We start from the raw sequence: 12,238 nt of genomic DNA, 5'->3' as shown, positions 1-12,238 counted from the left end.
AAAATAACTAAAACAAATAGTAACAAATGTTGGAGAGGTTGTGGAAAAAAAGGAACCCTCATACACTGCTGGTGGGAATGCAAACTAGTGCAGCCACTATGGAAAACAGTATGCAGATTCCTCAAAAAATTAAAAATAGAACTACCATATGATCCAGCTATTCCACTACTGGGTATCTATCCAGAGAGCTTGAAGTCAGCAATTCCAAAAGTCCTATGCACCCAAATGTTTATTGCAGCATTGTTTACAATCACCAAGATGTGGAAGCAACCTAAGTGCCCATCAACAGATGATTGGAGAAAGAAGATGTGGTATATATATATACAATGGAATACTACTCAGCTGTAAAAAAGAACAAAATCGTCCCATTTGCAACAACATGGATGGACCTTGAGGGAATTATGTTAAGCGAAATAAGCCAGATAGAAAAGGACAATGTCTGTATGACTCCACTCATGTGACGACTTTAAACCTGTGAACAAAGAGAACAGATTAGTGGTTACCAGGGGAAGGGGGGGAGGGGGTGGGCACAAAGGGTGAAGGGTTGCACCTACAACACGACTGACAGACAATAATATACAAGTGAAATTTCACAAGATTGTAACCTATCATAAACTCAATAAAAAATTAAAAAAAAAAATTAAAGAGCAGAAAGGACATGTCACCAAAGAGATTGAAACTCCAAAAAAAAACCGAAACAGAAATTATGGATACGAAGAACACAATTAATGAGATAAAAAATAATCTAGGGGCCGGCCCTGTGGCCGAGTGGTTAAGTTCACGCGCTCCACTTGATGGCCCAGGGTTTCACTGGTTCGAATCCTGGGCACGGACATGGCACTGCTCATCAAGCCATGCTGAGGCAGCATCCCACAAGCCATGACTAGAAGGACCCACAACTAAAAATACACAACTATGTACCAGGGGGCTTTGGGAGAAAAAGGAAAAAAAATAAAATCTTTAAAAAAAAAAATCTAGAATCCATAAAAAACAGAGCTGACATTATGGAGGACATAATTAGTGATTTAGAGGATAGAAACATAGAGATGCTTCAGATGGAGAAAGAGAACTAAGCATTTTAAAAAAGTGAAGAAATTCTTCAAGAAATATCCAACTTAATTAGGAAAACCAACATAAGGATTATAGGTACTCCAGAGGGACAAGACAGGGAGAAATGAGCAGAGAGCTTGTTCAAAGAAATAATAGCTAAGAACTTCCCAAACCTCGGAAAGAACTGCACTTATAAGTATATGAAGCCAACAGAACTCCAACTTACATCAATGCAAAAAGGCCTTCTCCAAGGTATAAACTATTGAAATTAGAAAAGTCAATGACAAAGAAAAAGTATTAAGGTCAGCAAGGCAGAAGAAAATAATATACAAAGGAACCCATATCAGGATTTCAGCAGATTTCTTAGCAGAAACCTTACAGGCTAGGAGAGAATGGAATGATATTCAAAATTCTGAAACACAAAAACTTACTCTATCTAGCAAAACTATCCTTCAGATACAATGAAGAAATAAAAGCTTTCCCAGATAAACAAAAACTGAGGGAGTTCACCACCACTAGGCCTCCCTTCAACAAATAGTGAAAGGAGTCCTCCCACCTGAAACTGAAAAGCAAAGGTTCACAAAACTGTGAGGAAGGAGATAAATAGACAGAATCAGAAAATTGTAGCTCTATATAAGAATAGGTTAGTGAACAATTATAACATAAAATACAAAGGGAAGGAAAGTATCAAAAATAACTATAAACACTTCAATGTAGTCGCAAATTCACAATACAGAAAAGAACTATTTGTGACAAAAATAACTCAGAAGGGGAAGAGCAAGGGGATGGAACCTGCTTAAGCTAATGGATAGAAGAGAAGAACAGAAAGTGGACTATCTCATCTGTGAGATTTTGCACACAAACCTCATGGTAACCACTAAACAAAAAAATCAGAGCAGGGCCACAAATCATACGTAAAAAGAAAACTGAGAAAACCATCAAATAAAACCACCAAACTGAAATGGCAGTCAGAAATACAAGGGAAAATAAACAATGGACATAGAAACAACCAGAAAACAAGAGATAAAATGACATTATTAAGCTCTCATATATCAATATATTAAACTCTCATATATCAATAATCACTCTAAGTGTAAATTCAATCAAATTCTCCTGTCAAAATACATAGTGGTTGGATGGATTAAAAATCAAGACCCAAGCCAGCCCTGATGGGCTAGTGGTTAAAGTTCAGCACTCTCACTGCTTTGGTGGTCCACGTTCGGTTTCCAGTCATGGAACCACACCACTCGTCAGTCAGTAGCCATGCTGTGGTGGCAGCTCACATAGAAGAACTAGATGGACCTACAACTAGAATATACAACTATGTACTGGGGCTCTGGGGAGGAAAAAGAAAACCAAGACCCAAGAATATGCTGCCTTCAGGAAACACATCTACGTTCTAGAGACAAAACACAGGCTCACAGTGAAGGGATGGAAGATGATACTCCAAGCAAATGGCAAGGAAAGAATGCAGGTGTTCCCATATTTATATCAGACAAAGCAAATGTCAAGGTAAAAAGACAATGAGAGACAAAGAGGGGCCATATACAATGATAAAAGGGACATTCCACCAAGGACATAAACTAAATATGTCTTTATAAATATATATGTATCTAACACAGGGGCACCAAAGTATAAAAAGCAACTATTAACAGACTTAAAGGGAGAAATGGACAGCAATACAATAATAGTAGGGGACCTCAACACCCCACTTACATCAATGGATAAATCATCCAGATAGAAAGTCAACAAGGAAACAGTAGCCTAAATGAAATAGTAGACCAGCTTGACTTAACAGATATGTATAGAACATTCCATCCAAAAACAGCAAATACACATTCTTCTTAAAGGTACATGGGACACTCAAAAACAGACCATATGTGGGAAACAAGGCAGGCCTCAATAAATTTAAGAAGATTAAAATAATAGCAAGCATCTTTTCCAACTACAATGCTGTGAAACCAGAAATGAATTACAAGAAAAAGGCCAGGAAAGTCACAAATACGTGAAGACTAAACAACATACTACTGAACAACCATTGGATCAATGAAGAAATCAAAGGAGAAATAAAAAAATACCTGGAGACAAATGAAAATGAAAAAACAACATACCAACTCTTATAGGATGCAGCAGAAGCAGTCCTAAGAGGGAAATTTGTACAGGCCTATATCAATAAAAAAGAAAAACCTCAAAGAAGTAATCTTGAACTACACCTAACAGAACTAGAAAAAGAAAAAGAAACAAAGCCCAAAGTCAGTAGAAGGAGAGAAATAATAAAAATTAGAGCAGAAATGAATGAAATAGAGACTAAAAAAACAATAGAAAGGATCAATGAAACTAAGAGCTGGTTCTTTGAGAAGATAAACAAAACTGACAAACCATTAGCCAGACTAAGAAAAAAAGAAGCCTCATATAAATAAAACTAAAAATGAAAGAGGAGAAATTACAACAGCTACCACAGAAATACAAAGGATTGTAAGAAAATACTACAAAAACTATATGCCAACAAATTGAACAACCTAGAAGAAATGGACAAATTCTTAGACTCATACAACCTCCCAAAATTGAATCAAGAAGAAATAGAGAATCTGAATAGATCAATCACAAGTGAAGAGACTGAAAGAGTAATCAAAACCTCCCCAAAAACACAAGGTCAGGACTAGATGGCTTCTCTGGAGAATTCTACCAAACATTGAAAGAAGATTTAATACCTATCCTTCTCAAACTATTCCAAAATACTGAAGAAGATGGAATGCTTCCTATCTCATTCTATGAGGCCAACATCACCCTAAAACCAGACAAGGATAACACTAAGAATGAAAATTACAGCCCAATATCACTGATGAACATAGATGCAAAAATCTTCAACAAAATATAGGCAAACCGAATACAGCAATGCATTAAAAGGATCATACACCATAATCAAGTGGGATTCCTACCAGGGACACAGGAGGGTTCAACATCTACAAGTCAATCAATGTGATACACTACATTAACAAAATGAAGAATAAAAATCACATGATCACCTTAATAGAGGCTGAGAAAGCATTTGACAAGATCCAATATCCATTTATGATAAAAATTCTTAATAAAATGGGTATAGCAGGAAAGTAGCTGAATATAATAAAGGCCATATATGACAAACCCACAGTCAACATCATACTTAACAGTGAAAAACTGTTAACTTTTGAAAAGCCATCACTGTGAGAACAGGAACAAAACAAAGGTGCCCACTCTTGTCATTCTTATCCAACATAGTACTAGAGGTTTTGGCCAGAGTAGTCAGGGAAGAAAAAGAAATAAAAGGTATCCAAATTGGAAAGGAAGAAGTGAAACTCTCACTGTTGGCAGACAACATGATTCTATATATGGAAAACCCTCAAGAATCCACCAGAAAACTATTAGAAATAATCAACAACTACACCAAAGTTGCAGAGCACAAAATCAACTTACAAAAATCAGTTGCATTTCTATACACCAATAACGAACTAGCAGAAAGAGAAGTCAAGAATACAATCTCATTTACAATTGAAACAAAAAGAATAAAATGTCTAGGAATAAATTTAATCAAGGAAGTGAAAGACCTATACACTGAAAACCATAAGACATTATTGAAAGAAATCGAAGAAGACATAAACAAACAGAAAGATATTCCATGTTCATGGACTGGAAGAACAAACATAGTTAAAATGTCCATATTACCTAAAGCAGTCTACAGATGCAATGCAATCTCAATCAGAATCCCAATGACATTCTTCATGGAAATAGAACAAAGAATCCAAAAATTTATATGGAACAACAAAAGACCTTGAATAACCAAAGCAATCCTGAGAAAAAACAACAAAGCTGGAGGCATCACAATCCCTGACTTCAAAATGTACTACAAAGCTATAGTAATCAAAACAGCATGGTACTGGCACGCAAACAGACACACAGATCAATGGAACAGAACTGAGAACCCAGAAATAAACCCATACATCTATGGACAGCTAATCTTCGACAAAGGAACTAAGAATGTACAATTCAGATAGGAAAGTCTCTTCAACAAATGGTGTGGAAAACTGGATAGCCATATGTAAAAGAATGAAAGTAAGCCATTATCTTACACCATACACAAAAATTAACTCAAAATGGATTAAAGACTTGAATGTAAGACATGAAAACATAAAACTCCTAGAAGAAAATGTAAGCAGTAGACTCTTTGACATCAGTCTTAGCAGCATCTTTTCAAATACCACATCTACTCAGGCAAGGGACTACAGAAAAGAAAAAATAACACATGGGACTACATCTGACTAAAAGCTTCTGCAAGGCATAGGAAACCAGGAACAAAACGAAAAGACAACCCACCAACTGGGTGAAAATATTTGCAAATCATACATCTCACAAGGGGTTAATCTCAGAAATAAACAAAGAACTCATACAACAAACAACAAAAAAAACAAACAGCTCAATCAAAAACTGGGCAGAGGATATGAACAGACATTTTTCCAAAGAAGATATACAGATGGCCAACAGGCACATGAAAACATGTTCAACATCACTAATCATCAGGGAAATGCAAATCAGAACTACAATGAGATATCACCTCATGCCCATCCCAATGGCTATAATTAACAAGACAGGAAATAACAAGCGTTGAAGAGAAGGTGGAGAGAAAAGAACCCTCATAGACTGCTGGTGAGAATGCAAACTGGTGCAGCCACTATGGAAAACAGTATGGAGATTCCTCAAAAAATTAAGAATAGAACTACCATATGACCCAGCTATCCCACTATTGACTATTTATCCAAGGAACTTGAAATCAACAGTTCAAAGAGGTTTGTGCACCTCTATGTTCACTGCAGCATTATTCACAATACCCAAACGAGGAAACAACCCAAGTGCCCATCAACTGATGAATGGATAAAGAAGATGTGGTCTATGTACACAATGGAATATGACTCAGCCATAAAAAAAAAGGACAGAATTGTCCCATTTGCAACTACACAGATGGACCTTGAAAGTATGATGTAAAGTGAAATAAGCAAGACAGAGAAAGACAAACATCGCATGATTTCACTGATATGTGAAAGACAAAAGAACATGGATAAAGAGAAAATAGTGGTTTCCAGAAGGGAAGGGGGTAGGGTGGTGGGTGAAAGGGTTAAAGGGGCACACTTGTATGGCGACGGATAAAAACTAGACTATTGGTGGTGAGCAACATGCAGTCTATACAGAACTGATATATAACTATGTACACCTGAAATTACACAATGTTATAAACCACGATGACCTCAATAAAAGTTTTTTTAAAGGCTACATTTTTTTTTCAAACCAGCATCCTCTACTTCTCTCCAATATCTGGATCTTCTTTTGTCTTTGCTCCATTGTCTCTGTACTGATATATCTGCATTTTACTCCCGGCAATTTCTGTTCAGTGCAGGGCTTTGTCCTGAAATGATGCTTGATTTGCTAGTTTCAAGAGTACATTAGTCCCTGACAGCTCCAGCATGGTCCCCTTGAATTCACTCAAAATTAGATCTTATAGAATTTTTCTCCTAATTTCTGCCTCTGTTCTTACATTGGCCAGCCTCGCTTTCAGGTGCTTGTTGGTGATTTGGAAGCTCTTATTTTCTCATGGTCTTAGAAGCCTGGCTGCCTTTCCTCTGCTTCCTCACACACAGATGACGACACCATGTACCTGACAATGATCCCTTGGAAAATCAGCAGTATTTGGGGTTTGTAGGGATATAGTCTCGTCTAGTTTTGTTGTTGCTGTCTGTGGGTTTTTGTTATTGCCTCTCATTTTCTCTGTTTCATGGGGAAATTTGAGAAGATTCAAAAACTATGCCACTATACCCAACAACATGGATAAATCTCAGACATATAGGTTGAACAGAACGAGTCAGACAAAAGTGTAAATACTCTACGATTTCACTTACACAAATGTTAAAAACAGGCAAAACTAACCTACAGTGATAGAAGTCAGAACAGTAGTGACTATGGAGGGTAACTGACTGGGAGGAAGTTGCTACATTGTTGATAATGTTCTATATCAACATGGGTGGTGGTTTCTTGGTTATTTACATATATAAAAATTTACTGAGCTGTACACTTAAGATACTGGACGCTATGTCTCAGTTTTTAAAAAATGCTGCCCCTGCCATTATCCTTCCCCTCAACCAGTGTCTATTGAAATTATAGTGTAATTTCAATAATATTAGTAAGAACATAATATTGAGCTAAAAAAGGTATACGACATCAATACTAAAAAGTAAAAGGACATATAATAATAAATTTACAGTAATCATAACCATGTAAAAAATATATTTGCTCAAAGACTTGTAAGGTACACAGAAAATGAAAATACTTGATTTTATGGTATGTTATGATTATGAGTATTATTTTTCCTACTTTTTGTTTTCATTATTTTTGCTATACTGCTTTTTTGCCACAAATTTCTCCAAATTATAAGCTTTCCTGTATATCCAATTAAACTATTTAATATTAATCACTATTTCTGCTTTCACAATACTGGTGAGGTTTTCCATGTTTTCCCTAATTCCAAGCAATAAATGGCAGCTAACACAGTTTTCTTAGGATACAGAATATGAAAAAGTTACTTTGGGCTGGTTAAATTGCAAATAATTTCTAAAAACACAAGCAAAAAGAAGAAAACAAGAGAAAAAGAAGTAAATTACAAAAGAAGTTTATAGAACACAAATGTGACCTGTATTCACAATATGATATCCAAGTAAACCACCAATGTTACTTCGAGCTGCCTATGAAGAAGCACTACGTCACTGAACAAGAACGCCATCAATCAATTGCTTTGAGAGACTTAGTAAGAGATTTCTGCCTAAAGGCAGTCTTGAAAAATTGTGAGGTTGGCCAGTTTGGTTTTGCCTCTGGGCAAATATCACTGGCATCTCCCCAAACATCCAAGACCTTTATTAAGGTGTTGTACGGCTAGTGAAAATTCTCCCCATAAAGGGTCATCTCCCTGGGTAATAGTATTCTAGGCCTCTCTTTTCACTCTCTCATCTAAAATCTGCTCTTGGCTAGCCAAATTACTTAAAAAAGGACCCGATAAGATAAGAACAAGTTCGATGTGTTACTCCCATGATACTATTATATTTTAAGAAATAACAATTTCTTAAATCAGAGCATTAAAGCAAATAGGGGAAATTTTGTTATCAACAAGAACGTAGCCTTCCCCAGAACTTTCCACCCACATAACTCACTGCTAAGATTGGCCCAGAACTGTAGGTACAAAGATACATTTTCTATTACAACTGTGGCAAATTACCATAAACATAGAGGCTTCAAACAAGACAAGTTTATTATCTTATAGTTCGCCAGGTCAGAAATGCAACGGAGGTCTCATCAAGCTAAAGTCCAGGTGTTTTGGTAAGACTGAACTTGTTTCTGCAGGCTTTGAGGGAGGATCCATTTCCTCGACCACTCAGATATTAGCAGAACTCAGTTTCTTACAGCTGTGAGACTGAGGTCCTCATTTCCATGCTGGCCATTCACAGCTTCTAGAGGCCACCTGCATTCCTCCAGCTTTAAAGCCAGTAAGAGCAGGTTGAGCTGCTCTTACTTTGAATCTCTCCCCCTCCTTCATCCTCTAACTCAGCTAGGAAAGATCCTGTGCCATGAACGACTATGTGATTAGACTGGGCCACCCTGGACAACCCAGGACAGCCTTCCCATCTAAAGGTCCACACTCTTAACCACATCTGCAAAGTCCCTTTTGCCATTTCGGGTAACATATTCACAGTTCTGGGAATTAGGGTATGGGCATATCTGGGGGCCCATTATTTCCCTACCACAAAATTAGACGAGTCAATTTGGGGATTTTAAAACCTTGTTCACTTTTTTTTCTTAAAGATTCAGATTCAGATATAAGCATAAACACATGAAACAATATTTTTACCACTTTTTAAAAGTAGTTTGGGGTTTGTGGTTTTGACTTTCAAAAGGCTTATTCACCATTAAAAAGAAACTAAACAATAATTTGACCTGGTTGTCATCAAATGGTAGTAGGATCTTGGTATTGTTCATAAGGTACTGAATTATCAAGAATATCCCAAAGAAAATGTTTAGGGGCTAGCCCGGTCATAGTGGTTAAGTTCATGCACTCTACTTTGGCGGCCAGGGGTTCACCAGTTTGGATGCTGGGCATGGACCTATACACCACTCATCAAGCCATGCTGTGGTGCCATCCCAAACAGAAGAACTAGAAGGACTTACAACTGGGATATACAATTATGTACTGGAGCTTTGGGGAAAAAAACAAAAAGAAACTGTTTAAAAATTGAACAAGTTGCTTTTAGAAAGGAAAAAAACCAAAACAGGTTTATGACATCAAGCAAAATATGCATTTAATATTTTATGACGTGAATTGTACAAAAAGCGCTGAGATTATATCAAGAAAAAGAAAGGTATAATTTTTCATGAGTGTTTCTTGATAGTATGAAAAATTACACTATGAGATAGAACCCTCCTCAGAGACAGTATGGACGTCTTAGAATACTGAGGGGGAAGTCCTCAAGGCACAATTTTAAATCGTCACGCCTACAGCCCCTATGGAAGAAACTGCAAATAATTAGATAAGGCCTAATAGCCTGGAAAACATCTATAGAATTCTTCAAGGGGGTAACAATGGGGAAGGGAAAGGTAATTTAACTAAAGACAATAAAATCAAAGGAAATAACATCTTTTCTTAAACAAAATAAAGGATTTAAAATGTTCTACATGATTGGGATCTCTGGCAATGAACAATCAGAATGTGTGAACACTGGAGCTTGTTCTACGAAGTATTTATAAGTAGAAGAAAATCTGAGAGAGATTTTAGAAGAGCAAATTGCACCACTTCTCTCCACAGTGGAGGGCGGGGACAAGGGCACACCCTATGGAGTCATGGCTGGACCGGCCCATGTGTAACCGAGCTTTTGCATGGTTTCAGCATATGTGCATCTAGAGATGCCAATTCTATTCTAAATACAGAGATCAGAAAAAAAGTAAATTCAAATTTGTGCTTCTCAGTAAAAAACAACATGATCTCTAGTCATTTAAAAAAAAGATTTTTTAATATTTTTAAGTAATTCAACAAGAGAGGAAGTTTACTTTCACCAATTTAGTCTCATCCAAAATATGTACAGACATATCTGAAAATTTACCATTATTCTATTCCGCCTCTATTCTCCCACAACAATTATAACCTTTGCCACTAAATAACTATGTTATTTAATTATCATTTACAAATCAGTACTCTCAACAGAGGGTGAGCTAGTCCTAGAGGATAGGCACGGATGTTATTCTTTGAATAGCCAGAGTATCATGGAGAACTTAGCACACATGAATATTTGTTGAATGAATGAATGAATCAGTACGCCTGTGTCCTCACGCAAGCCTTGTTTCCCAGAGCTTAACCACGACTTCAACCAAACTCAACTTTAAAAATAAAAAAGTCCAAGGAACACATTGAAAGCCAAAGATTTAGAAATTTTAAACTAGCCTTCTCAAACACATCAACCAAGCTGACTAAATGGATCAGTTCTAGTGAGGAGCTGATCAACATGCTGCAACGGTAAGTCACTCATTGAGTTACACTACCTGAATCAGATTAAAGTCAGTCACTAAAACCCAAAACAATATGTTTTGTCTGTACAATGATCCATCAAAACGCAACATTTTTGGAACACCTACTATGTGTTAGGTGTTGATTTTAAAAAGATTAATACTGGGGCCGGCCCAGTGGCACAGCAGTTAAGGGTGCGTGCTCCACTTCAGAAACCCAGGGTTTGCCAGTTCAGATCCCGGGCACAGACACAGCACTGTTCATCAAGCCGTGCTGCAGTGGCCTCCCACATATAAAATAGAGGGACAGTGGCATGGCACAGATGTTAGCTCAGGGACAATCTTCCTCAGCAAACAGAGGAGAATTGGCAGCAGATGTTAGTTCAGGGCTAATCTTTCTTAAAAAAAAAAAGTAAAAAGATTAACATTAATTCTTTCACAGAACTCTGATTTCGTATTGCTTGCCGAGTTTCCACACTCTGGACAGCAGGGTCTCATAAGGTAAAGGAAGCACAGTTCCTTTCCTTTATGGTTTATACTTCATGTCTTCCAGCAGTGCTGATTTTATAGCAAATCTGAAGATACAATTCTAATTTTCATGATAAAGGCAGAAACTTATATGTGTAAAAAGAAAAGAAAATTTCAGAGGACTGAAACTTTCAGTGAATTAGGCCAAGGCGGCTTTGAGACACAAATGGCAACCTACTGCATTGGCTGCCTCTCTCCTCCACCTTCCAGGGCCTGGCCCTCCCCAGCACTCCCCCCATTACTACGTTGGAGTCCTGAGAGCCAGGTTCACACAACAGGCCTCACCTGCCGAGACATATTTGCTTAGACCAGGCTTGAGTCCCTGACCCAGGCTTGCCCAGCCACCCCTTCCCTGGGCGTGTTTCAAATTAGACTGAGATTCTTACCTCAGTCTGGCTGCTCTCTGGAACAGAGGAGATGTACACTTGAGAGCTGTTAACACTGGTCACTTTCCAGCAAGTGAACCAGATGGGGGTAGTCAGTTTGCTGGGAAAGAAAAAAGACCAGGGATATGCAGACAGAAGCAGAGGCAAAAGACACGGAGAATAGTTTCTGTTTCCTTAGCACTCCAGTTTCTGAGTCCTGAGGCCTAGCCATGTCCTTGCCCTGGCTTCTGGAAGATATCCCCGAATCTTATAACCAATTCCTCTTTTTGCTTAACGGTTTCTGTTACTTATACCCAACTATGATCAAAGGCAGAGCAAGCTGAAGCTGCAGGATGAGACATGCTTCTCCAGCGCGGCTTGGGTTCCCACTTTCTGGCACGCCACGTGCAGTGCTGCCTCTTCCTGTGCAACAACATCAAAAAACAAAACAGACAGCACACTAACACTGCTCGTGGGGAGCAAGCAGGACTTCCAACGCCGTGGAAAAGGCACCACAGAACTGTGGAGGGGAAAGGAGAGAGGTGGTCGCTTAGCCGAGCCCATTTATTTTGTAGATGAGGAACAGGAAGGCCCAGAAGAGGCCTTTCACTTCGCAAATTCACCACTGGAGTCTTGACTCCAGAGCTCTACAAACATGCCAGCATTACTCCTACACTAAAATAAAACAAAATGAAGAAGCCTACGAGACAGCACAATACAGAGAACAA

At 37.9% G+C, this 12,238-nt stretch overlaps 1 protein-coding gene across 25 annotated transcripts in view; it reads right to left on the bottom strand.

The window, feature by feature from the left end:
- IFT80 (intraflagellar transport 80) overlaps window positions 1–12,238 on the bottom strand; it is a 139,727-nt gene that overhangs the window by 67,343 nt on the left and 60,146 nt on the right. For 2 of the 25 annotated variants that reach the window (XM_070243016.1, XM_070243019.1), the window contains one exon: window positions 11,532–11,631. The exons of the other annotated variants lie outside the window; for them this stretch is intronic. In XM_070243016.1, the coding sequence (XP_070099117.1) occupies window positions 11,532–11,631 (100 nt within the window). The remainder of the gene's footprint in view (window positions 1–11,531; window positions 11,632–12,238) is intronic. 25 annotated transcript variants of the gene reach the window in all.

The sequence above is a fragment of the Equus caballus genome, chromosome 19 (genome assembly GCF_041296265.1).
Source record: "Equus caballus isolate H_3958 breed thoroughbred chromosome 19, TB-T2T, whole genome shotgun sequence".
Lineage (NCBI taxonomy): Eukaryota > Metazoa > Chordata > Mammalia > Perissodactyla > Equidae > Equus > Equus caballus.
Note: the sequence above shows the minus strand (reverse complement) of the source record. Positions and strands in the feature narration are given on the sequence as shown.